Source organism: Primulina eburnea, chromosome 1 (genome assembly GCF_022965805.1).
Source record: "Primulina eburnea isolate SZY01 chromosome 1, ASM2296580v1, whole genome shotgun sequence".
NCBI classification, from domain to species: domain Eukaryota; kingdom Viridiplantae; phylum Streptophyta; class Magnoliopsida; order Lamiales; family Gesneriaceae; genus Primulina; species Primulina eburnea.
The window spans coordinates 2,077,928-2,105,745 of NC_133101.1; the positions used below are offsets into that span (position 1 = coordinate 2,077,928).

At 33.1% G+C, this 27,818-nt stretch overlaps 3 protein-coding genes across 4 annotated transcripts; all 3 read right to left on the reverse strand.

Moving 5' to 3' along the window:
* Positions 1-695: 695 nt before the first annotated feature.
* Positions 696-6,140, reverse strand: LOC140805957 (type 2 DNA topoisomerase 6 subunit B-like). Its single transcript, XM_073162375.1, has 12 exons — positions 6,002-6,140; positions 5,831-5,927; positions 5,372-5,455; positions 4,881-4,907; positions 4,276-4,384; positions 4,116-4,191; positions 3,991-4,011; positions 3,314-3,510; positions 2,793-2,940; positions 1,992-2,186; positions 1,741-1,863; positions 696-1,209 (listed from the first exon to the last, which is right to left on the reverse strand). The coding sequence occupies exons 1-12, from the start codon at positions 6,086-6,088 to the stop codon at positions 904-906; spliced, it is 1,470 nt and encodes a 489-aa protein (XP_073018476.1). The 5' UTR covers positions 6,089-6,140; the 3' UTR covers positions 696-903.
* A 1,464-nt stretch (positions 6,141-7,604) lies between these two features.
* LOC140806019 (vacuolar sorting protein 39-like) lies at positions 7,605-17,336 on the reverse strand. 2 transcript variants are annotated; one of them, XM_073162485.1, is made up of 12 exons: positions 16,795-17,336; positions 15,913-16,124; positions 15,542-15,673; positions 15,315-15,458; positions 14,727-14,839; positions 12,219-12,654; positions 11,580-11,909; positions 10,624-10,845; positions 10,058-10,300; positions 8,835-9,281; positions 8,586-8,684; positions 7,605-8,202 (listed from the first exon to the last, which is right to left on the reverse strand). In XM_073162485.1, the coding sequence occupies exons 1-12, from the start codon at positions 17,246-17,248 to the stop codon at positions 8,002-8,004; spliced, it is 3,033 nt and encodes a 1,010-aa protein (XP_073018586.1). In that variant the 5' UTR covers positions 17,249-17,336; the 3' UTR covers positions 7,605-8,001. The 2 variants fall into 2 exon arrangements, with proteins under 2 accessions (XP_073018586.1, XP_073018665.1); XM_073162564.1 differs by having other exon boundaries at positions 16,817-16,944.
* Positions 17,337-18,871: 1,535 nt separating this feature from the next.
* Positions 18,872-20,680, reverse strand: LOC140810212 (GATA transcription factor 19-like). Its single transcript, XM_073168084.1, has 2 exons — positions 19,766-20,680; positions 18,872-19,468 (listed from the first exon to the last, which is right to left on the reverse strand). The coding sequence occupies exons 1-2, from the start codon at positions 20,201-20,203 to the stop codon at positions 19,190-19,192; spliced, it is 717 nt and encodes a 238-aa protein (XP_073024185.1). The 5' UTR covers positions 20,204-20,680; the 3' UTR covers positions 18,872-19,189.
* Between the last annotated feature and the right edge of the window lie 7,138 nt (positions 20,681-27,818).

Below are 27,818 nucleotides of genomic sequence, written 5' to 3' on the forward strand. Positions count from 1 at the left end.
TGTTTTACCTAGGTGGAAACAGTTTATCTTTAAAAAAAATATCCACTCAAATTTATAGGTTTACGGATTATTCTATCCTACCTCTGCAGGCAGTGTCTGCAGGAGTACATCCAAGGGCTGGAATTTTTTCTGGCCCAATTTTTTTTTTTTTTAACTTTTTTTGCTCATGAAGTGGAATCTCAATCATTGATATGGGATGTGAGCACTGTCTCCACACCCAAGATCGAACTAACCTAAGTTTACTTAGACGGTCAGACCAAAATATTATTATATTATGTAAAATATTAACATAATATAATAAATAATATATTTTAAACTTTAAAAATTTATATAAATAGACAATATAACCAAAAGCCAATGTGGCCAGTGTCAAAACAGAGAATGTAAAGTTGGGTGATGGACTCTATGCGATGAACTTGAGATTCGTGTAGTTGAGCCCGAATTCCACAGTGAGGGAGCCCATTTACTCGCTAGACGCCCTTCAAGTGTTTTAATTGATGTTTTAATCTAGGATGAAATGATTTATTTTAAAGAATATAAGGTGGTATGATTTATATCGTTGGTTATAATTTTAAAATCTTTCAAAATTTATAGGAAAGACAAAAAAAAAAAAAAGAGGAACTTGAAATATATGCTCAAATTTTTTACTCAAAACATAAAGTATGGATTCGACTGAGAAATCTGAAATCCACTCGTCAATCTTAAGTTTGCTATTTGATTCTGGCACACTCGATTTGCCATATCCTTTTCCCAATAATATCAATGCAGTTATCAAAAATTGGTCTGCCCCTCTAATTGTAAGAAAACCCACAGCCTAAAAGCATGTGAATTGCACCTCTAGTTCAAGACATAGAAAGATAATTTCAAAGTAAATATGTTTTTATTGCAGAAATCCATCTCTCTTTAGAAATCAGGATAGGGAAATACTTCATCACCTTCTTCACGTTCCTCGTCTGCGCCAATTCGCTTCTGTTGAGAATAGTCATCTACAAAAAGAGACGAAGCTTCTCTGGATTCCCAAGATTTGCTATCATGTTTCGATATAACAGAGATTAATTTATCCTTGATGCACTTCTCAACAGTGTCCCTATTACTTTCTTGGCACTGCAAACCAAGAAGAGAAAGGCATTGTCCTTGGAAGTTTAAGTCGTTTGAGGACAATATTAGACCTGTAATTGTCTTGGCAAGATCAGGTGCATAGTTGGAGATCTGCAAAGAATGAATTTCAACCTTCTAAACCGAAAACTAGTGGGAAAAAATTAGCTGTATGATGCACTCATACTTCAACAAATCTTCATCAATATAATCACAAGCACTTCTACATCCACGCTCAGTAAGAAAATGTGAAGTGGTACGTAAGTTCAAGAAACTGTTCCACTTGAGCTGGAATTTCTGCTTGGATACCTTATCATAGCATAATACAAAATGCTGGTTCTTAGGCAACTGTAACTGTAAGTTTCGTATCGATAATGTTCTATGTCAAGCTAAATTAGGTATAATGTACATTTATTGAGACTACAGAACGGCAAGAAATTTTGGAGTGATTCCCAATTTTCGGATGCTTTCCCATTTATATCGTGATGGTTTCTAAGTTGAATTATGTTGTTAGTACCTAAAATATAAAGAACACCATCAAAGAAAATAGGGAAAAAGAAGGGAAATATCTTCTTACTGTACATAAACTTTCTATCTTGATATTAAGGTGTTTATTAACAGAGCTGAGAGACCACAAATTCTAACCTTAAGTGCACGCTCACTGAGCAAGACCCCTGTATTCTTTTCCTTCATTTCCTTCAGCGCAAGCTTGACAGATTTTCTAGTTAGAGTTCGATCAACTCGACTATTTTCTGAGCTAGACATCTTTGTTCTTGCCGCAAGTTAAGAAAACAAGGAAGAAAACATAACACCAAGTAGTAGGGCACACCAAAAGTTCAGAGGAATATGAATCTATGATGGATATCATGGTAATTCTGTAACAACAGTCAAGGATATTGTCTATTGTATCTATGGAGAACAATGTCGATGTGGACACATGGTGGCAGGTTCTCCCACTCCAGTAAGACAAGACCATCTTGATCTGCAAGACTTCTTAGAGTCAATCCATACTTTTTCCATTCAACGCTCGTCAGTGCGTCAAGAGATGATTGCGGCATTGAACTGGGTGAGAAATCTCTGTTATACAAGACCTAGATGCAGAAATGCAAATTCTTTAAATATAATCCCATAGGAAAAAATTTGCATATAGGAAATCTTTTCTTTATCAGCGCTAAGAAGGAAGAACCCCATGTTTCAAGATGACAAAGGCTGAAAGGGCAAAAGCAAGAATCGTCCACGGTTTTCTTTTGATCATTTTGTGCTTTTTTTTCCACGTAATATAATGTGTTCAGAGGGACCTGGTGGTATAAGTTAGTTCAAATAATAATATCAGTTTAAGTCATTTGTTGATATTGTATTTTAAAATATAATCCCATTCACCAGGTCCTTGTTTATTCTTTTTTAATCTCTGTAAATCCATCAGAAGAAACAATATGAAAAATATGTTTAAACCTTTACGTGGTATAAGAAGTTTTAGGACATCATCATAGACTTCAATAGTAGGTCAGCGAATGATTATGTTATACTATGGGAGGATTTGGCAACACGCTGAGCATGTGCTCTTGCTGAAACTATTTCTTCAATAGAATACGCTATCAGATCCAAACGGTACAAAATTCCATGGGAGATATTTGAACGAGAATTACCACCAATAAGTTTTGCTTTATAATATAAAGAATATGTAACCCAGAACAAACCTCTGTTTTTCTGCCATACAAACAGCAGCAGGAAGTTTGAGCTGGCACTGTTGTTTCACTGATGATGATAACAGCGTCCATCACCTGTCCACCACCTTGTTGGTTTCCAGAGCTGCACGCGACCCCAGTGCCAACTTTGAGAATCTTTCTGTGAACATTATCAAAATAAAAATAGAATTATGATACAGTCAAGCCAGAGTTATGATTATAACTATCACAGTCCGCAGAAGGTGATGCTGAAAGACTAAGTGAGAGCCTTCTCAATGATGATTTTTTTATTCTGCGTGAAAACATAATGAATCAAAGGTTAATAATCCATTCTGACACCATAGCTTCTGTGCCATGCCATTGTTCAAGATTTGTCTGGCCTTACCGGCAGGGCTGGTCTATGTTTTCGATACTGTGAAAGCATACTAAAAATTCGACAGAATCTACAGATGTTCATCCATGTGATTACTGTTAAAAAGATTTGGTAGTTATAAATCTGTTCATATAAAGAAAACTGAAATTCTATGACACACCCAGTTGAGGAGCAAGACTGGCACGCTTCAACCAGTCTGTTTCCATGCTTAGAGACATAGTCTTCAAATCCCAACTTCAGAAAGTCAACATTTGCTGCATCCACAGGCAAGACACTGCATGCATTTTCCAGTACAATTCTTTTATGTTGTGATCCTGTGATATCCCCAGAATCAACAGAGAGTTCAATTGCAATCTTCTGGAGATATCAGCGCAGATGAGCAACAAGTGAGATCACCTTACATCAGAGTTATTCCAGAAATTATAACTTAATGTACTAAAATCACAAAGTGCATTTTTCAAAAGATCACGAGGTTATATTAATTGCTGAACACACAATTTTAAAATTTCAAAAGGCACTGCAGTCTAGACAAACACTTCGTAGACTGAGAGGATCATTACCATCACCCGAGGAAATAAGATGCACTTTCATTTGTGCGTTGAAATGGGGAATCAATTAGAAGATGGGGGAATCAATTTGATGATTTTGATCCAACATATTAGCTAATGATCAAGTACATGTCATATCAATTGTTAACCATCTTGAATGGAGTTTGGTCTCTTTGGTAACTCCCGAATGTAGAGGTCCTTCTAAGGTAAGGAAAGGTAAAACCAAAAGGAACAAACACATATATGCTGCGGAAAAAATAGCATATCAACAGAGGCAATCAGAACTCACTGGAGATCTCAGAACAAGCATCTGCAAAAAATAGTAAGCAAATGAATTGGGTATCAGCAGTGTAGTTAATTAATCATCCCAACACTCATTAAATCTAGAAAATGAATCAGTCATCAGAAATCAACCTTCCTAATGAAGATTGTCATCATTGCCAGTAGAACATCAATTTTTTCAGATATTGACAATGATACTTCAGTTCCACTGCAAAAGAATAACAGAACAGATCCAGAATCTTTTCTATAGAGAAGTTTCCACATTTATGACAGAAAAGAGGAAACACATTGCCTGAATTTTGGGCCATTCTTTGCCGCTGATGGCAATCTCACAAGCCTTCTTGACGAAGTATTTTCTTTCAAGTCGAGTTTCATGTGATGAATCTCAGTATCAGTGATGCCTGATCAAGTGGATCTAACGATGAAAATAGCAGCCAGGCTTCACATTTATTTTCTGGAAAATCTTTATGACTCTTAAGCAAACCAGTTCTCTACCAGTTACAATGCAAACAAGTTTAACCTATAAATTGTACTAAGTTAAACAATCAATGTTAAAATAATATCATCGTCACAATTATGTGGCTCAAGGGATTTCCTAAACTGAAAAATAGTCAAATCTTGCATATATGCCATCGATTATCACATGAATCACCCATATTGATTCAAGTGTGTGCCATTTCGATCAGATTAGTTTGGGTTAAAACGAACTAGAGAAGAATTTAGATTTAGGTTCCACTGGTTAAGTAATACGTTCAATAGTTAGTTCTGAGACTTTTAACAATAGCCTCACATTCTTTATTTTGTTCCAGGACCAGATGCATCCACAATCGAAGCTTTAATTATTACACAACACCCAGCAATTGAGCAAAAAACAATTTACTTCGAGAGAGACCTTACCTGTGGTAGCAATGCTAAGAACTCCATCTGCAATAAAACATACAAATAGTAAGGGAATATGAATTGATATAACATGAATTAAGAGAATTGCCGGGCATAAAGAGTAAAAAATATTTTAAATATGTCAGGATCAATAGATTATTGAAAAGGTACAATTTGGATGGTTAAAAATATGATTGTTAAAAGTAATCATTAAAGCATTTTAACAGAAAGCATCCGATGAGCAGCTAATTTTCCTGGTTGGGTTATATGGGGAAAAAATTACAATGATAGAGGGGATAGGAAATCAGAAGACAGCAACATTATATGACCAGAGTTACGCCGTGAATGTGAAATAAATAACAAGAAACTTGATTCATGCGAAAACTATGCAGACTTCATACCCATATAAGTATAAATGCAAGTTCAATTAGAACAGCACAATCCTCATGGACAAAAAGATGGTTCTTACCAAAATGATCAGGATAGAATGGGATAACTGATTCACTTACCCCATTTACCAGTCAAAATGGGATCATTTCGAACTTTCAGTTCATGAAATTCCTCTAAAGTGCTTCCAACACCTGTGTCAGAAACTGTTGAAAGGGAAGACATTACTAATGCAAGTCATCCGAATTTCAGACTTTTGAAAATGATCCACAAACTCAAATTTCTAGCAACTCATCAGAAACATAAAATTATCCACAGTACTCAATTCTGCAGAAGACTTTCTAAACACATTTTAATAGTTCTCCCAACCGTGCGCACTTCTCCCCACCAGAATTCTCTTTTTAAATGCAATAATTTTTTTGCATAATATGATAAAGACCACATGGATTTAGCCACAAATTGTCAATCCTTGACTGATGGAGACAACAGAATTTGGCCAATTCAAGCTACAATCACGTTGAATGGAGTCCAAAATTTCAGCAATCCAAGCAAGAAATAAATCATAAATTTGCAACATATACCTGAGATTCGAACTGAAGGAGGTTCGGGCTTGAGGAAAACAGATAATCTGCAAATATAATCCAACTGGCGGCATCTTTGAAACGCAGAAGATATCAACTGTGAAAATCCAATCAGCAATCCAGTTAGCTTAACGCTAAAAAAAGCGAGAAAAACGAGATTTCGCAACTCACAAATTTACACAGCTTTTCCACAGAATCTATTTCCATTTGGAGGACCAGAAGCATCAGCGTTCCAGAAAACAACAGATATAACCTCATAATGAAAAGCCCGCGCAGTTTTATTTTATTATTACTTGTAATTTAACTGGATAATTGCATCAAATCTCCAGGAAAAAAAAAATTATTTTATGAAATTAATAGCATTTTAGATGTCATATTTTAAAAAACAGGTATAAAAAAGTTTAAATTTGATTTTATAAAATATATATGTGAAATGTGTTTGTTTTTTTTTTTAAATAAAAGTATTAATCTATTGATATTTTAAAGAAATTTTATATTTTTAGACTTTTTACGGAGATTTTACACATATATATATATTCAATAATTTTGATTCAATTGTTAACATAATGCTGAATATTTTACCAATTTCCAGCATCTCGTCGGTACTCCCACATTATCAGGTTCTAGAGACCAAATTTTTTTAAAATCGCTACATCTAATTTAGTTTTTGAATATTTGGTCAACCAAAATTCAAAATATAACAAATTAATGGACCATTATTTTCACTTAAAATTTATTATATAATCCCCTACGAGATTATAATATTTCTATTCAGAACTTTATCCAATCTTATAGCATGGAAATTTTACTAAGAGAATGTAATTAATGAAACATACTACTTGGATCTACATCAATCGATGTAAAATCTTGAACATTATCGAGTTATTCGGATTGAGTAATTTAAAATTATGAAATTATAATCATGAATTCAAATCAACAATTTCAAATTTATTCTAGTTTTTTAGGTGACTTTAATTTAATTAATGAGTTTAAAATTTATCTCCTAACATTCGAAATTCCGATTAAAAATAAAAATAAAATCATTCCATAAATTGCAATACACTGAAACCATAGGAATAAGACTAATTATCCACCATTTACTAACATTCCATAAATTGCAACGTTCTTGTTTCGCCCAAAGGTTCACCTGACTTTAACCCTTTCTTTTTTTTTTCTTTTTTTTTTTTTACCAGAAGTTGTTACATTCGAAAACTTTTCAACCATCTGCATTTAATCAAAAATCAAACCCATAAGTGAAAAGCATTCGAACCCACGTACGTAATCAAAAGAATACGTAATTTTCGGGTGAATAAAACAACTTACCATCTGCCATTTGACTTGGAAACATGATCTTCCATGGGAGTGTGGATAAACTCCTGGAAATAATCCTTTACGTTCGTGAAAAAGCTCGCGTTCTCACAATCAAATAGACTATTTCGGCAAGAACGACCACTGACAGCAACTGCCTGATGAGGAAGAGACGAAGAATATTGAGGGGATGGTAGCTAATTGTATGCATGTGTCTACTTATAATAGTCTGGTTTGGGGGGATTTTTGTACAATGGATAATATATATGAAGACTCATCTGGATTGCCTTTTTGCTGCGTGAGTACTCAGACAAAAAACACCGAAGTTATGCCATAAGCAAAAGCCAAAGCATTAATGTTGTAGGTGGGAATGCCACTCAAACTTATCAACCCCACTTCCACAATTGTTAGTGAAATTGATGTAGGAAGTTAACATGAACTAGATAAAAAGAGGAAGTAATACAAGTGACAACCAACGGAATGAGTTGCTCTTCCATTAAATTAGAAAATTATCATTTCACAATCACGTGTGGTACTGATTTACAACAAAAGCAATTTCCAAAAAAATGAAACCCTTCGACAACAGAACACTTCAAGCCTGGCACATCATAAATAAGATATACAAGAAGTTGATGGCACCGTTCCATTATTTCTCGTGTACTGCAGTTTCTCAGTCAAAAGAGCAAGAAACAGAAAAAAGGCAAGCAGCTTTGCGAGTGGAGAACTGGTCCTTGTTGAAAAGGAAGATAGAGAGAAGACAAAAAGCGCGTTGTAATTCATTTTCGACCTCCCAAATGACGTCGAAAGTTGCCACTGCAATGGAGGGAATATTGTCACCGCTGCTGCTATTTATCGATGCACTGTCACCTCTTGCGCAACGGTGAGCCTTTTGCCACAGCTTTCATATTCTGTGAATCTTTGAAGCAAACAAAGTGCACAATCGTCTTACCATTGGGATAAATTGCAAAGACACTAGTTCCTATCTTTTTGTTGCAAAGAGAGCACATACTGTCTCCAGTAATCTTCACAACACTTTTCCTATGGCTATATAATTCATCCTTTACCTGTGATTCAGAAAAAAATTATAATTTAAAGAAACTAAAACATAATGCAATCATGGAAATTAGTTAAATTTGTTTTATTGGAATCTTTATGATGTGCTGTCAAATCCAGAAGGTCAATCTTTACATAGAAAATGGCGGAATTTGACGATCAACAGATTATTTACACAGTTAATGCTCGGATAAAGAGTACATGAAAACTATGATTGGCATGATTAGTTTCTCATTTGCCTCATTCATTAGCAAAATGTAAACGCAAGTCCTAAGGCAACGTCTGTTAACATTTGACATATGTACATGCTAGAAATGAGTGTATTAATTGACATTCAGGCCTTTGTGAGTGTACAAATTCCAATTTATCCCCAAACATTTTGAAAGAAACATACCTGTAGGCTTTCACTCTCTCTCAAGCTCTTTATCACAGAAAAATTTCGGTATGCTTCACTGGATTTTCTCAAAAGTGGACCAAGAAAAGGAAGTAGATTCTGCAGTGAGCCAATAAAAAAAAGAGTAAGAGAGCAGTCTAGACATATCGCATCACAGGTAATTCATCTCAAGGAACACCAGAAGAATCCAACTCGCATGCATTTCCCGCTTCTTATATTCATATATACTCTGTCCAACAAGGAAATTACCTTTAGCTTAGTTTCTCTAGGTAGCAACTTTAAGGCCTGTGCTCCATTTATTCGATCCCATCTTTGGCCCAATAAATCAATGACCTTATCAAGCATAATGATAGAAGCTCCTAACTCAATTGCATCATCGGTATCACCATCACTCTTTCCACTGTCAGTGCCACTAGCGTTGATGCGAGTCTCCTCCGCTACCTCAATTTCCGCAATTTTCTTATTTAAACGACCTTTGGTTTTACCTGTTCCAGGACCAACTTTAGGAACAGCAAAGCTCTGAGAAGAAATCAAATTGGCAATTCTCTTTTCAAAGTTTTTGGTTGTCTTCCGAGGATTCAAATATATTTGCAGCAGAGTAAGATATATGTTGCCATAAGATTTTGCTGCATGTTGACCAACTGCGGACTCATAAACCCGATCGCAATATGACAGTGCCAGTTCAGGAACGTTAAGCTATACAATTTATCCACACACCAAAGAAGAGAGGATTAGATTGCGTGAAAATGAAGATGAGTTGCTTCAATGGGTAAAAAGAAAGAGAGAAAAGAAGAGAGGATATACAGAAAACACGAGCAGGACATTTTACTGGCGAAACACATAAAACATGTCACATTAAATGCTACTAATATATTAACACCCTATTTCTATGCACCAATAACAAAGCTCATCAACATATTAAACATAACATAGTAATTTTAGGTATATGGACAATCCGAATGATGTTATTTTACAATCTAGATATATGAAAAAATAGTATCATAAATCCATTATGTATTTACATATTATTGAATAATTAAAAAACAAATATGCATTGATGTACAAGGATAATACTTGAAGCATGCATTGACCCTTTATTGTAATGCTGTTCTCCACGGCCAATGCACGCACTTCATGAAAGTGAAGTGATGCACATTGGTTTGTGCACAGGACCTTGTGCACTTCTCAACACTACAATGCACGAGTAAACATCCCTGGAGTAGTACTTATAGGTGTTACAAATTAAGATAGCAGCAAATGTCCGAAGCTAGTGAATAGGCAAGTAGATCTGCTACAACGTCTATCTAGTTCATATGGAGAACTTCCTAGAGAAGGGTTCCAGTAAAATTCAAAAAAAATTGAAAAAGGCGTAAAACACACATCCATATAACACCAAAAGTTAATGACACGTTTATTTGGTATCAAACGCACGATCCTCGGAAAATATGGAACCAGGGAACATAGTTAGTTACCTTATGAACATAAATGGACAGAGCTAGCTCGTGTTGGTTCATCTTGCCCAATAGAATTGCACGTTCTTCATACAGGGCATCTGGTGGAAGACGCTTCAATATTATCTCCGGGTTGTACCTAGAGATGCTATCCAAAGCAGACAACAGTTTTTTCCTTGTAGGAGAATAAATTTTCTCATCCCACTTTCCCTGAGAATTAAGATCAGCATACCAGTCGAGTACTTCTGACATATATATTTGTATCTGGATGAACCAATTAATTTCAGAAGATTAGTTCATATTAGACTAACAGATTATGAGTAATATTAGCAATACAAAAGAACATTTCAACAAAGCCATCTGGTTATGATACCGTCTTTATTTGACAGAAAATAAGTTTACGAATGTTTTCGAGAGGAGGTCATATGCGCACTACACCACCAATTAAAAGTAACTCATTTTCCTCAAGTATTTTTTTTTTAAAAAACTAGCACTTTGATAACTTAGATCTCTACCTAACAAACTTCATGAATATTAAAGCCGTAAAGGTATAGTCTAAAGCAGCCACAGAATGTGTAATTCCTTACCATTTCATTTTGGAGATTTCCTGAGACGCTGTTTTCATTCATTGCAAGCATAAGTTCCAAATATGTAGTCTGCATGCTTGGAGAATGTTTTTTTAGATAAGAGTTTACCAGGTCGGCTGGAATATTTCCAGACAAGAAGAGTTCGATAGTTTGCGTGGGGCAGCTTTCAAGAACTAGCATTGAAAACTCTAGGACTAGCATCGGATCTGTGCCACAGAGAGGCTGAAAAAATAGACAGATTTTTTTAAAAAAATAGTTGAAGTAGGTCATTGGTGTCAGACAATAGCAGGCACAAAATTATATCTATAGCAGTAATATCCTGCTTGATGCTAACTTCACGAAATTTATCTCAAATATGAATTATAGTCGTTACCGCTATGTAAAGAACTTTGACGTACTTAATATTGGCAAAGAGGCTTGACATGAAGTTTTACGAACAAATATGGATCTCAGAAGTCAAAATCAAGGAATAGGGCATAAAAAATTCATTTGCAATCAATGTATTTCTGGAAAATTCCTTAAACAGTCGAGGCTGGAGATGATTCAGGGTTATCTGGATGCTGTACCAATTAATTTGGAGTTTCAAGTTGTTTGGAACTTGCAATCTTTTACATTAATTGATATACTGAATTAGATGCATTCAAACATTACGCCATCTACACAAAACTGTTCATATTTGTGCACTCAATATGCTTTGGTAAGAGAAAACTTGCTGATAAATACACAATTGAGAAATAATCGAAAGGAAAAGCAATTAATAAAAGTATAACAAAAGCTAGAACCGTAAGTAAACTTTTCCTGGCGTCCTTCGTTTTTAAGTAAATCGGATATAATGTATGAAAGTGTACTTGCATTATGATAGATTCTGCTGACCCAGGGAAACACTTTCAGCTGAAATAAATGCCAAAGTATTTCTTTGTGTCAAGTATAGTGTCACAATGGTAAAATATACCTACTTTCAGATACTCGATAATCATTTCAGGTTTGAACTTCTGGGAGAGCTCGGCTGGTGGATTGTTTGAGTTTGACTCTTCAACTAATTTATGAAGCAGCTTGAGTGCCTCACGGTGCATTGCATTGCATTTATAAAGTTCCAACAGGCAAACATGCTGATTTCTTTCCTGCAAAAACTCTTCGCATATTTTTACACTACAATAATTAAGACCCTTTAATAGTTCCAGAGCAGCTGAAGGTTGTCCTGTCAATAGAAGGGCCTGAAGTAACGCTGTGTCAAGTATAGCCGCAATTTCACGAGCAACAGAGTTGATGGGTGCATTTGCTCGACCCTATGAGAACCCCAAAAAGATTACAATCACACAAAAATGAAATACATAAAACAATAATCAGTCCAACAGGTGCTACTAGGCATGAAATGGAATCTAATGATAATCAAAGGTGACAAATCAAAAAAATTATTTAAGGTAAACAATACTACTTATTGTCACGAGTCACCACAATGAAGGCAAGCTTGAATTCTGCTACAGTTAACCATAATGAACGCAAGCTTAAATTCTGCTACAGTTGAGACCTTTATCTATAAAACAAGAATTTGGCATATCTAGATTTACGACTGTGAAAGATAGCAAAAACCTCACCTTAATTGGTTTCTTGGGCCGATTGTATCCATATGAAACAAAACTATTTCCGACAGCATCCGAAACAGCTTCGTCAGTTCCTTCAGCGGCTGCTTTTTCAACAATATTGAATCTCTTTCTCTGCAAGAACTTAATCAGGGCCATCAGAGTATTGTGGTTCATCTTCTTGGATTCAAGATCTACTCTCTCATCAGAATCCAATGCATGAGGATGAATTGAAAATTCCATATCATCTGACAAGGTCGAGGAACCTCTTGAGAGATCTAGAGCATCTCCACTGCTATCCATATATTTCTCTGGTTCAGGTACAACAGATGATTTGGGAAGAATGATTGATGGGTACAGAGAAAGCACGTAAGTGATTTCCACCTGAGATGCCCAAAAATGTTCCATGGCCTCCTCATAGTTACCATTTTCAAACAAATAGTGAGCATATCTGCATCCATGTACAGGTTTGACATCACAATTTTCCGCATGTAAGAGTAACTCATGCCATTACATACCCCATGTTGGATTGTTAAATCAAACATCATTTTGACTGTGAAACTTTTGATCAAATTATTTTCATTTTACCAGTTATAGTCGCTAATATCGCAATGCAATAGCAAATCATATATTTTTTTTAAAAAAAAACATGACTTCGAATGTGTATATTTAACAATGTTACAGCAAATTGAAGTTGGACAGGTTGAAATTTAATTCATAAATAGCCCAGCTGTGGCCATGGAGTCATGTTTGGAAATCAAAACAGAGAAGAAAGATGACTAGACAGACTCCTTCTCTAAATATACTATGAGCCAAATTTCAATGGAGGGGATATCCAATGTCGACTCAAGTTTCTTATACTCGGAATTAAACATTTCACCAGATTTCCTTGAGTTTTAGCTCGGGACTATGATGCTTTTAACAATTTTAGTCAGCCAATGACTTATAACAAGATACAAATCAAGTTATGTGCTCCTTGTTCCCATTTAGAAGTTGTAATCCCTTCATTTCAAAAGGAAATGAGTTATAGATCCAACTTCAAAAGATTATTCCCTCTCTTTCTGCTTCCCAAATCTCTGGTACTAACCATCTCTAGTTCATGTCTTACAGCTGGATTTACAAAATTATCAGTTGTGGAAAAAATTTCTAGGACAAACTATGTTGAACACCTAAAAGCACCTTGATAAGCCAAAATCTTATAGATATTTTAGGGATTTTATTTTATCATATTCGTGCTTTTCTAACATTTTTTTATTCCATATTTTATGCTTATTTGATTTAATTTTATATCATTTATAGATTTAACCAAAATGTGAAAAAAGCTTAATTTTGGAGATAAAAGTCAAACAATTTAATGTCATGTAGGAAAAACCCAGAGAAAGATGGAAGTAGAAAACACAGCGATATCTCGATAATTAAGGAAAGAAAAGATGGAGGGTTTTGTCTTATTTTCCAAGATGATTTTTATAAATAAGTAAATAAAAGAAGAAAAGAAAACTCCTTCCCATTCACTTGGGATTTTTAAATTTATTAAAATATAATTTGGAAAAAAAATCTTGCCACATCCACGTGGAGTCCACCTTGTTAGATAAGGGAGTTTTGGAATTTTAAAAGATTGAGACTTATCACCTCTATTAAGACCCATTAACAGGATATACAAATTGGAGAGAGAAGAAGATTTTGACAAGGAGTTTTACTCAACAGAACATCAGAGGAGGCAGAAACTTTTCTCTGAGAATAAGGAAGGCTATGGTTGAAAAGTTGAGAGGAATATTTCAATATTCTCAAGAACACGTGCCTAAACCGCTGATATTTCTTTCAATCTTTTTTATCATGTTTTCCCCTATGAATTTGAACACGAGTTTTGTTTTTGTTTTGAGTTTACGGAGTAGATGTTTGTAGATTAAGACCACGATAGAGTCGAGACAAGTTATTTTTTATGTTTTTCAATTTGATTTCATTTGTTTATTTTGACTCATTGATTGGTGTCGTTTATCACGTGTGCTTTTAATATAGCCAATTAAATTGCATGATTTGTTGGTTATTCTAAAATCAGAAAGCGATAGATTGATATTTGCTTACTATATCAACTAACATATAGTTAAACTGACTAATCATATATTCGATTTCTCAATGCGACTTCAGGTTGAAAACCCGAAGTTCTAAAAAAACTTAGTGCGATTAAATCTAATTAAATTCAATTATGAATAATTGGACTGTTAGATTTAAAAAGTACGATTATAAAAGTTGGGGATAAAAAAAAAGATAACATGATTATGCACAAATAAATATTAATTTACACGTCTGCTGATTAAACATAACCATTCAAAGATACGGAGAATCGATTAAAGTTGACTCCAATAAACTAGATAAGAAGTTTTTATAGTTTAAGAGTTTTGTTATGAGCATCATCCTTGTATCAGTAGAATAACTCCGACCCTTGTCTTCTTTCTGTTTTCTTTTTACGAAATGAGCTAAAATAAAACCTAACAAAACACACTAAGAACAAAGAAAAATAACCACCTTATATGAATTGACTGCTCCCTAGTGGCTCGAAGACTTGAATCTTCTGGTGGAAGTAACTTGCACAAAGCCAGTGCTTCCTCAAAATTGCCTGAAGCTGTTAGCTGAACAATCTGGATAAATGGAATAAACATATCCATTAAATTTTATAAGGTCATGGTAATCTTTTCCATTGGGTAAAAATTCAAGTTAAACATGACCGTTAGAGCCTTCTTTTAGTAATTCTGACATCAACTTTCTCACTGCAATTATGTTTTTTATCACAAAATCCATATAAATATTAAATCAGCAGTAAATAAATTATAATAATAAAATGTCATGAAGAAAATCAAAGCATAATTTTATCCCTTGCTCTATATGAATACATTACGAGCTTATGACTCCATGTAATTGAATAGGCGTACAACTTCTTGAATCCAACAGGTACTACACCATATAATTAATAATAGGACGAAAGAATGGCCAATATTAACAAGACTAACACATAAGAGATGTACGGTTTACAATTATTTTTTGGTACAGGCACAATTAACAAAGTCATAATCAAATGGAAGGGACAGAGATTGTGGGGGGGAAAAAGAAATGCACCTGTGCACCAAGGGGAACTGGAAAAAACCCATAAACAGAAGTCTCAAGTGCTACAATCATAGCATGGGTGCTCTGAAGGAGCCGGCGAGCATTACGAAGAACAACAGTTTGAATCATTGGATAAGGATTTCGAAGAGATCGTATCTGCGTTTCCAAAAAGAATTGTTAATTGCAAAATTTCCCAAGACCATTTTCCATTCAGGTGATAGGTAGTTTATGCCAAATACCTCAATATGTCTTGGTAAAAGACCTATTGCATATGGCATCTCAATAACAACTGATGTGGGAGCCTCTGACCAGCAAATCCTACCTTCCTGAAGAAGTTTACCATTTTGATCGACAAATACTCCAATATTATCCTGGAGAAAACACAGGTAAATTTCATCACATAATACATCTAGAAACTTAGGCAACAAGACACAATTGCATTATGCGTCAAGCTTGGATAGGACTTATGCAAGACTTGCTCAAAATTAGTACTTTAATCCGTAAACTTTGGGACATGAGTAATTGATAGACCTAATCACCATTAAACAAACCTTTGGGTGTAAAACACGGTTGTTGGCATCATGTAGACAATGACAAAGAAATATGTTACCTTCCCCAGAAGAAGCTCTCCAGACGGAAGAGACACAACCAATGGCGGGGCAGTTCTCCCTGAAGGAAAAACCTCTGACAATGCACCATTTGTTGAATTCAGTATGACATATTCTCTTCGAATCCCCAAACATATATTTTCACCACACCATGACATTGACTTCACATGGTCTGGAACACCAAATTCTTTCACCTCCACAAACCCACGCCCGCCTAAGAAATCATAAATCAGAAATAATAAATCATTCTATGGACTTCCAAGGTAAAACATGTTGAGATGCCTAATCGAGAGAATTAATATTTTATCATGCCAAATCAATGAATACCACGGCCCGAAAAGTGAAAGAACTCCCACTACAAGCAAAAGTAGCATTAAGTCAGGAAGGCTATGAATGTGAGAAGTGAACAAATAAAACAATTAGGTGAAAATTGCTTCCGATGATCGACGGACCAAAATAATACCAAATCCACTTTTATTTCCTAATTATGTACTAAAACAGATGCATGATGATTAGTTTAATTTGTAACGCAGATTCCATGATTTCTGGAGAATCAAAAGACGACATAGTTATTTTGGCAGTCTAAAGTTTAAGCCTTCCTAGATACTAATGGAAATGTAACAGCATCCCAGAACCTAAATCAATGAAATCAAACTGAAACTTTCGTATATAAGGCAGTGTTTACCATCAAGCCTCAGGCATAAATTCAATCATTAAAACTCAATGAAGAAACAGCCAAATAGTATTATCCTCGTGACTATTCTTGCATATACCCCATCATACCGTCAGCAAAATATAATAGTTCAATTCTCAAAACAGAAGATAAAAAACAAATTCCAACAAAAAACTATAACTCATCTAAAAAAGCACGAGTAATTAATTACCATCGTGCCTAAAAATACAGACCCTCTTCTGCCGCGCGAAGCAGAGGAACCCCCTCTTCTCATCCCAAGAATAAGCGTTCGCTCCCTTCGCCTTCGTAATCACAGCCAAAGTCTCCAAATTGGGCAGCCTATGGAAGGCGATCGACTCCGAGAGCGAGAGCAGGAGCTCCCTCGACTTAATAACTTCCATCGCGAGCATCGGCTTCTTGGAGAAGCCATTAATCGTCCGCTCGAGCACATAGGGCTCCTTCTTCAGCTCTAGCGTGTGATGATAGAATTCGGAAACGGTAGACAGCGGGGATCGATCCTCCCCAGCGGAGGACTCGGGGCCGTAGATGCGGAGCGAGCCGTCGGAGCAGGAGAGGAGGAGGGTGGAGCCGCAAGACTCGATGGCGTCGATTCTTGATACGGAATTTGGGATTAGCTGGAATGAATCGTAGGCGCTGTGCACCATTTTTCTGGAATCAATTTCTCTTGCTGGAGCTTTCTTTTTTCAAATGCTTTTATTTATCTGTAGAGGGTGGAATCGGCGAAACGACGTCGTACAATGGATGCTTTATTGGGGGACAGTTTACAGTGGTCTGATGGGAGACCTCATCCCGCGCTTTTTAACTTTCTATTTTGGTCGGGTCGTTTGGGGTTTAAACATAACAACTTGGGTAGAGTCGATCCTGGGTGTGGGGGTAGTGCCCTCACACCCAATCAAGGGTCAAGATTCAATCATGGGGGATGGAATTTTTTAAAAAAAATAAAATAAAATGGGCCAGAAAATTTCTGGCCCTTGGATCTGCCCGTGCAGGCGGCAGCATCGAATTTTCCAACAACTTGTGTGTGATTTGTCCACATTTTATTGTTAATAAGTACTAATAATAATTGTGATATGAATTTTTTTTATTTATTTTACATGAATAATATTTAAGTAATAAATATATATATATATATATATATATATATATATATATATATATATATATATATCTTTCAATTAGTTCTCATAATATGACAATACCTTGAAGTTCTCATATCATGATAATACCTTGAAATTTTAAATCTTTTTAAAATTTTTAAAATTTAAATATTTAGATTTGAGTTAAAATATCAGGCTTCAAATTCAAGATTAAATCTTTTTTCCCATTAGAAATTAAACATAAACTAAAACTTTATATGTGGTACTACGAATCTATATATAAATGATCGCATAAGTTTGTATAATCATTCATTCTCTCCTACTTTCTTCAAGAAAATACCATCTATCCAATTCCTTTTATATGCTAAACGGTAAATTTGGAAATTTATAATCAAGACACGATATAATTTTCGAACTTTTCTAGAAACATTACGAAATTGTTTTAAAAAAAATAGTTGTAAAGCAATGTCTAGGGCAAGGATGGGCATGGGCTGAAATGGGCCGTTTATTGGCCTTAATTAATGGGTGACAATTTGCTCATTCAATGGGCCCATTTAAATTAATTCGGTACTGTTCTTCACTGACCTCCTTGACCCAATACCTGCCAATATCGATCAATCAATAACAAAAAATATTCCAACAAAATCATGATTCCCTCATTCACAAAAATCATGTGATCCCAATAATGAAATAATATTTAAATCTGAGACAGTTAGATATAAGAAGATAGTCTCAACTGTGGGACAAAAATAGGGAGATCATCCTTTTAAATTCAAATTTGCTTAGAGTCGATTGTTGTTTTTCTCGTCATCTATGTTTGTCTCTTTGCTATTTTAGTTTCATATATTATTAATTTTTGATCTTAACATGTTTTTTTTTGTTATTTTAGTCATTTTTTGATGTAAAGTTGTTCATATATGAACTGAACAGGATATATAAAAAAAATTCAAAATATACAAAATAGATAGTACAAAAAGGAACATCTGATTACATAGAAAACAACATAAATAAATAAATAAATATATATATATATATATATATATATATATATATATATATATATATATATATATATATATATATATATATATATATATATGCTTATAAAGCAAAGCTGCTTGTTTCAAACTTGTCAAATTAAAGAAAAGTGTATGAAACAGACCAACAGAAAAAGAGGGACCATTAGTATTTAAGAAAAAGGGAAAGCTCTTACAAAAAAAGAAAAGAAGACATGAAAAAACCAAAAGCGATCTAAGTGACATCGAATTAACTCATTTTTCACTCCACCTATGTGAAAACATCAGATTTCCTCTGTGACACTGAGCTATCAGACTACCATCGCCATCGAACTGCGCAGAGGGAATATTGTGTGTAGCTTTTTCAGATTCTGATTGATTAATGAATGAATTATATTGATTCCAGATGACAAATGATTAATGGGATTCTTTTCTTTTTTCTTTTTTTTCTGGGAATTAATTTGATTGATGATCATCTGGTGAAATCGTGGACGAAGCTTGGCCTGTCTGTGACGTTGAAGCGCCATGAATTGAGGTGGTTGTCTTCTTGCAGGAACTGGTACTCGTTCCCGTAGTAATAGGGTGTTTTGTGGGGTTGAGATGCTGCCCATGTGTTGTTGTTCATCATCTGTTGAGCTTCCATGGCTCCGTGGCTGCCGCCTCCGCTGTTGCTGGTGGCGGCGGCGGCGGCTGTGGCTGTGGCTCGTCTCTCTTCTTTCTTGAAGCGAATCCCACATGCATTGCACAGTGACTGCAGCAATTCATTTGATTTTCAGATTAGGACTCTTTTCTTGAAATGTTACGTTTTTGTTGTGTATATATCTTTTTAGGAAATTAACAAGTTTAAGTTTGAAGGCTATATTCCAGATGCCATCCATTACTAAAGGGACCCAAGAATCTAGTTGATGGACAGACTTTAAATTTATTTAAATGAAATTTGTGAGAAATTAGACTCAAAACCAACCACAATTTAATGTATTTTTGGGTAAAATTTGTGGGGGAAATCCTTGTAAAAGTAAATGAAACTTGTTGATTAATTAAAACTGACCTTAGGACCCCTTGGACCGTTCCTCCACAGTGGAGTGGAGGTGGTGTCGCAATTAGCACAGCGGCGGGCGAGGAGGGGGTCGCCGCCGGAGTTCCCACTACTTCCTCCACGGTGGCTTTTGGAGCTGGACGGCGGCGCCGGCGTCTGCTTCGAAGGCAAGATGTTCCACCCAAAAGCAGATATACGAGAAGAACGTTTCTTCTCACCATGATTGCCGTCGTCACTCGTCAGACGAGTGGAAGGCGTGCCCAAAGAAAGCGTGCAATCCACAGAAGACGAAGGAGAATTCGAGAAAGAGTACATCTCCCCTCCTTCTTCGTATCCTCGATACCCATTGTTCATGGAGAAAAGCATCGAAAACGAATTGCAGCTCTGCGTGTGGTACATCCCACAGGTGCAACCCCCCACCATGTTCGAGCTACTGCATCTGTGCATCATTCTTCGAGATTTCCACACTCAAAAATCCAATCTTTTAACAAAAGGGTTCTCTTGTAAACTCCAATAATATTGAAAAAATTGATCAAGACTAGGGCAGATGCTGGTGAAGAGGACAAAGAACATAAATTTGACAGAGAGAGAACAAAAGAAGTGGGAGCAAATAGTTATCTGACAGCGACTTGTAATGACAATAATAAAATATTAATTTGAACAACTACCACTTGGGAAAGAGAGCTGTTCTTTGAGTGTACGAAATAGCAGAGACCAGCGTTGTCCGTTGGCTACACAGAGCTATTAAAATGGCGAAATATCAGTAGTCATCTGCAGGATCCAAGTTCAGTTTGATCGCCAATAAGTGACGTTTGGATACATAAGCAGAACTAATACTAATAGTAATATCACACAAAACTACGTTTGCAGAGAAAAGAACAAAGATTACACTGTGCAGTGTATATGATTCAAGAATGATGCACGAAGTGGGGTTAAGCTATGGAGATTGAAGCGTTATTGTGTGAGTATTTATAGAGCTCAGCTGATATGTACGTACACATATAGATACACGGAGAGGGGGTGGGGGGTGGGTGTGGTCATTGGGCAGTCAAAAGAGCCCACGTGACTAGCGGGAACAGTCTTCCATGGATCTGCCTTCTCCGATCACGAGGCAATATATAGTCTCAAACCCAATACATCAAACTTGTGTCCGCATACGAATCTCTCCACTGGCATTGCTACTCCCCCAAGAAAATTGAAGTTGCTCGAAAATTTTTAATCAATCTATATCTATATATATATATAAATATACAGATTGAATTGTGAATTTACTCTATTGTCCTTATCTTTATTATTATCTATTAATTACAATTATGCATTTACTCTTTTGTCCTTATCCTTATTATTTATTTACTAATTACTAAACTTTTAAATTCAATCCTTATTATTAATTATTAATTACAATTATGCATTTACTCTTTTGTCCTTATCCTTATTATTTATTTACTAATTAATAAACTTTTAATCCTTATCTTTATTATTTATTTACTAATTACTAAACTTTTAAATTCAATAGCCGAGATTAAAATTTGTTTTGTGAAAAAACCTTACAAATAATCTATATCTATCTATACTAATCTATACTAATATAAATATATGAATGTGACCTTCATTTAATAATAATCATTAATATATATTTTTTTAAATCAATTTTCAATATATGATGCTAAATACATATTACTAAATGATATATTATCTATTATTAATCTATTAAGTATATGACTTTCATTTGTTAGCTTACTATTATATTATTTTTTTGTTTTACAATTTGTCATATTAATGGTGTTATTTAATTCATTTTTTTTTCTTAGTTTAATAAGATCATTAATAGTGTATTTAACTCAATCAAACTAATTATTATTTTAATTTACTTTAAATTTAATTTTAGTTACTTAAATTTATACATTGCCATCAAATAATAACAGGAAGACAAAGGGAAATGATTCGGATTGAATAAAAATAAATTATTTATAAATATTAATCTCATACAAAATTTCTTTCTCCCATTTAGAATAAAAATATTTTCAGACTCTTTAAGTGTCAATAAAGATATGTGATTGAGAGAAATATTTGTCTTTAAGTGATTTCAAACATTGTTTTTAAGTTATTTAGTCAATTTTTTTTATAAATGCTGCTAAATAAATATTACTAAATAATATGCTCCATTTGATCATTTTGTGTTCTTGCAATGAGAGGAGTTTTTTTTTACCCTAGCGTTAACATGTTTGATTGTTATATGTCTTTTGTATTGATCATGTAATTGTGTTTGCATTGTTTATGTGATTTGATTGTTTGCACAAAGAAAAGAGAAAACAAAATCAAATATCCAACAAAAACGGTTATTTTTCAATTTTTTATTGTTGAGATATTTTGTTAATTTTTAAACACATAATGCATGTTTTCTGTTTGCTTAGATTACTTAGTTTGAAGTGACTTAGAAAATATTAAAAAGATTGAAATATTTATTCGTTTTTACCTTATGTCTCATAATATCAAGAGATAACATTTTTTATTTATTGGGGCAAATGTATTTTCAAACTTCTGTCTATAAATCAATATTTAAATTTTTTACGACATTATTATATTCTCTAATCAATTTTTTTTACTTAAATTGATAGAAGGCATTTTAATTTGAGTTTTTATGTTCTTGCTTATATTATTTTTGTAATATTATTTATCATGAAAATAATAGGTGAACTACAAAATTTGGTAGGTCTAAGAGTCCTCTGGTGAACGACAAGGATGCAATAATTGTCCCTGCTTGCTTAAGCGGCCGAACTATGGTGCTTGAGCTGCTGCGCGATTTAAAAGATTTGAGTTGCACCATTACTACTAGCTATAGCTTTTGGTAAAGCGACAAGCGTTCGGTCCTACATAATATGTCCTAATTTCTGTATGATATAATTCAAGCATATTTTTTTATAGATATTTGAAATTAGGTCTAATTAAGTAACATGAAACATATACATATATATTAAATCATATTTAAAGCAAAATGTTAAGATCAAGAATGATTCAAATTTAAATTTCAACGAAACATAATGAAGAAGGAATTGAAGAATTGTATGTGTACGTTAAGTGTTATATAATGATTATGTTGCTACTTCATGGTTGTGCGACATATGAATGTCATATAAAATGTCAATATTTCTCAATAAAATAGTTTTTTTCAAAAAGAAAAAAATTATTCATTTAGAAAAAGAAATACATGAAAAACAAATTGTGCATAATTCTCATTCTATTTATAATGGTATGAGAACAATTCTAAAACTTTGTTGACACAATATAACAGATCAATTCTGTGCATTTTATTGAGACATTGAGTCAGTTTCACTTTATTTTCTCCAATATTATCTCGATATATTTCGAGGTGATACGAGATTGTTTTTGTCTCTTTTTTTAGTCAAAGTGTCTAACTAGCTAATTTATAACATATATGATGATAGCATAGAAAAATCCTCGTCAAATAAATTCACTTAACAAAATATTGAAATTCAAATAAAATTCTACAATATTTCATCAAATTAATTTTGACTATCATAAAATGGTCATCAAATCTAAATGGTTATATTATTAGATGAGATATTGAATAAGACAAATACTTTGACATATATTTGAATGATATCTCATATGCATATCTTAATAACATTATTCGTATCTCTTCTCAAGCTTTTTAAAATACAATAATTAATTTTGTATATCGTTCCACAAGATATAAAATATTATAAAACAAAATATAAACTCGATAGAAGAAAATTTGTTTTGTTTCAATGAATAATATAATATTATGTTCTAAACGCAACAAATGAGATTGAAACTATATCATCATCATGACATGATGCTCGCAATCATTATTTCAAAGCTTCCAAAAAATGACGATCAAGATGACTTCCTTGAATTGTGTCAAATTAAATGAGGACACAATTCTAAGATATAGCCATTTGAAAAAATTCAAGTATTTTTCTCTCACTGATTGAGAAATAGTTGTTAAAAATTTATGAACCTTACAGCTATATGTTGATAATATGATACTAAATATATAAAAATGATATCACAAATATCACAATATTTGAAGAAGGTGCAACACCATTCATTGGTTATGTTGTTGAAGAATATATAGGTTATAAATACTTTTAGTCACAAGTGAAAACTTATCACGAGTAAAAGCATTTTTTCTTATGAGTTATAGTTGATTATTGTCAAAAGCTGAAAAATCATTTAACAACAAAAAAATAGTCGGAAAAATAAGATTATCAAATAAAAACAATATAGAAAATCGAAAAAATGTCGTGATAAAGAAGCAAACTACGAGCATGTCAGATCCCGGATAAGGATTGTAAATAACATAATAGATGTTAAAGACGATCAGATACTTGTTGAGCATATCAAATTAATTATATTTATGTTATAACAAACTACGACAAAGAGCTGTTGAGTTGTCAAAATCAACCAAGAAGCATATTGGAAAGTGTGTCAAGTAGATAAGATACTTTCTCTGATTTATATACCGTCTATGGTCATGATTTTTTTATTTTTTATGGGTTAGTTTGTTTCAGTTGATAAATGTTAATAACCATGTTTTAATTCATTTAAATATTATTAAAATTTCGTACATATATTTTCAGTAGTTTAGTTTTTTACGTGCAACGCACGTGCATTTTTCTAGTCTTAATAAAATATACGACAAAAATTTCAATTTTTGTTTTTATACGATTTTGGTCTTTCTATATTGTGGTCGATCTTATATCTATGTGCTTGAGTTGATCAAAATTTTAATAAAAAAATACAGGTAAAATATCATATTCACTGGTGGTTTGTAAAATAAAAAGAAATTTATTGATTGAATTTGCTGTGAAATAAATCCTGTCTAATAAAATTTAAATTACTTTAGTTCAATGCTAATTTTGGGACACATAATGATTCATAAAAAAAAAAAACACCAACGTATTTAATGATGTGTTATGTTGTTGGAATATGACTATTAGTATTCACAAAAACTCATATGAAATCATTTTAGGAGTCAGTTTTATTATATTAATCTTGTACTCAACCCGACTCATTAAAATTAATATTTTTATATCAAAATTATTTTGTCACACAGAAACGGATATAGATCCACGAGAAAAACTCACACACGTAACTATAACGTCGTGTCGTGAAGACTAATAATTTCGAATCTAAATATATGAGACGAAATCGTACATATTATTTATTCTCAACTCAGACTGCCCTCACCGTAAGTGACAAAAGGATGATAACTGGTCAATAAACCCCACTTTTCTAACTTTCAGCAAGTGACAATAGGTTACCCTGAAATTTGAGAAAAACAAAGTAATATTTGATTTCATTACTCTACATAGTATTTAGGATGTCGTGTTGTGAATAACTTGGGGGCTAAGTGCCTTGATCCGGCTTAATTCTATATTACTTAAATGATTTTTTTTAAGTCTTTTTAGCAAGTTTGGACGATAGTGTGTTTTCTATACGACATGAGTTTACATTTTACTAGACGAACTCGAGTGTTTTGAAATTAAAGTGATATACTTCCCTAGATCAGCTATTTAAGCAAATCACGATTCTTAATTCAGATCGATTTTTAATATCAAATTTCAATATTATGATATCATTATCTGACGTCATGTCAATACTACGACAACAAAAAAAAAAAACTCAGTTCAACCGAAAACCGTCCCGTTCGTACCAAGTTTAGTAATCGTTTTTTTATTGTCAAAAACATTGGTTCGACCGATCATGAACCGATGAACCAGTTAAAAATTGATCCAATCAATTATTCTTTTTAATTTAGTATTATTTTTGTTGATTATTTTTCCCCAAAAAATATAGATATAATTATATTAGATTATATGTATGTTGTTTAAATTTTAAATTTCGATCAATATATTTTATTATTATTTATATAAATGTTTAAGATCTTCAAAATTTAAATATATTAATAATCTGGTAGAATAGATTTTTAAAAAAAATAGACCGGTTGAATCATTATCCGATCGTTTTATGAATCATGATCAGAGGTGAGAAAAAATATCGAAATAACGAAATATCGAAAAATCGTATCGAAAAAAATACCGAACTTATCGAAAAAATCGGTATACCGAAATTTTCGGTATCGGTATCGATACGGAATATTTTTTTTCGGTATTTCGGTATATAAAATAATTTTTTATTATTATTTTTAAAAAAATTTAAGTTCGGTATACCGAAAATGTTTTCGATACCGATATGAACTTTTTTCATACCGAAAATTTGATATACCGAATTTCAGGTATCGATATTGATATGAAAAAATTTCATACCGATATTTTCGATACGATATATAATACTATAGTTCGATACGATATATCGTATCGTATCCACACCTACTCATGATAAATGGAAATTTTATCTTTATTTTGAATTCAACTTGGTAATTATCATTGTAATAAGTACTATCATCCATTTGTTGTTATAGACTGTCTAATCCGTCTGTCAATCCCATTTGCCGGACTACACAGGATATGATTGATGGACATTATAATCCTTAAAATAATAATAATTAAAAAAAACTCACGTCCAATTAAATATATGTTTTCCATAAAAAAATCTATATTTAAAATACATATGTTTTGTTACAATGTTGTATACACTTAAATTTAATACTATAAAAAATAATTATTTTTCTCGTAAAAAATTAAACAAAAAAAAAATACATCTAGCTCCTACTTTTAAAAATATCCTAAAAATATCGATGATTTGTAGTAAATATGTTATCAGAATCTCAAATTTGTAATGAATTTTCAAGTTCGAAATTCAATTATAACAAAAATCTTTATTCTTACCCGTAGAAATATATTGTAATAAATTCATTACTCTGATATAACTATATATTATCAACAATAATCTATTTTTAAAATTTTATTGAAAATATGATATATTACTTTTAATTCTAATAATAACTATTGATAAATAAGATCCTAGAAACGTATGCATACAAAAAACCGCAAAAAAATAAATTAATTAATCTCCCGAATAATAGTTTACCATAAAATTCCAATTTTCATAATAAATAAAATATAAATTTATATTCGATATTCTTAAATCTTACTATTACAATCAGTAGGTGCGCCCCCTGGAATCACGTGAAGTGGACGGAAACAATCCATTTGGTCGTCTCCTCAATCATACCCTCCTCATGCCCGAATACAGAAGAATTTTTATTTTATTTTTAAAAAAAGATATAATATTTAATAATTGAGAATATAATTTAAAATAATAAATTCAAAAAGTTTTCCTCAAATCTACATGTATTCCTAGATAGTTATCTTATTTTTGTGGGGGGGACAATAGGAAAAAGTGAAAGAGATACTCTGCAATCATCAAAGCTTTGTGGGTTTAGAGAAATCTTTGACCCAAAGATGCAAGGAAACATGCAAAAAGTGAACAAAGCTTGTGTTGGTATTCATAATGAAGTAATCCCACCTGATCAGACATGTTGGATAAGCGTCGAATGGTATAAACTAATTCGACCAAATCCATTAAGTACTTTAATTATAAATATATTCGAATTCGACGTCTCAACGATAAACTTCGATCTTCTTAATTTGTTTTTTGTTCAAAAATGGGTCAAAATGTTTTAGATTTCGATGAGTTCGAAATGGGGACAAATTAAAAGGAAAGGATAAAAGAAGAAAAGGCGAGGGGGGGCACATAGAGTAATGATAGGGAAGGCGGAACAAATGCCTCTGGAATATCGATCCAAAGATTCAAATACGTAAACAGCACAAAACAAAAGAAAAAGAGACACAAATTGAGAATCGGATCGTCTTGAGATTGGAGTCATCTCCCTTCGACAAACACCGCTTTCCGATATATTCTCTTTTTTCAAACTATTCACAATTAATTATTTTATTATCCAATGCCGTTTTACTGTTAATCAAAAAATTATATGTGTTTTCCTTATTTTAACTTAGATTTTTCAGCTTCCCTTTCTACACCAAAGGTCGAGTATATAATCTACTTGACATTAATTGATCATCATTCTATTATTTATTTATATTTGCGGAATCAA

Excerpts from the sequence above, each read along its gene's own strand:
- LOC140805957 (XM_073162375.1), bottom strand. The coding sequence starts at position 6,088 with ATGAGGTTATATCTGTTGTTTTCTGGAACGCTGATGCTTCTGGTCCTC. Across the intron at positions 5,456-5,830 it reads TCCTTCAGTTCGAATCTCAG|TTTCTGACACAGGTGTTGGA; the intron begins GTATATGTTGCA and ends CCCTTTCAACAG. Across the intron at positions 4,012-4,115 it reads TGACAATCTTCATTAGGAAG|ATGCTTGTTCTGAGATCTCC; the intron begins GTTGATTTCTGA and ends TATTTTTTGCAG.
- LOC140806019 (XM_073162485.1), bottom strand. The coding sequence starts at position 17,248 with ATGGTGCACAGCGCCTACGATTCATTCCAGCTAATCCCAAATTCCGTA. Across the intron at positions 12,655-14,726 it reads GAGCAGTCAATTCATATAAG|ATATGCTCACTATTTGTTTG; the intron begins GTGGTTATTTTT and ends ACATGGATGCAG. Across the intron at positions 10,846-11,579 it reads TGATTATCGAGTATCTGAAA|CCTCTCTGTGGCACAGATCC; the intron begins GTAGGTATATTT and ends CTATTTTTTCAG.
- LOC140810212 (XM_073168084.1), bottom strand. The coding sequence starts at position 20,203 with ATGATGCACAGATGCAGTAGCTCGAACATGGTGGGGGGTTGCACCTGT. Across the intron at positions 19,469-19,765 it reads ACGGTCCAAGGGGTCCTAAG|TCACTGTGCAATGCATGTGG; the intron begins GTCAGTTTTAAT and ends GAATTGCTGCAG.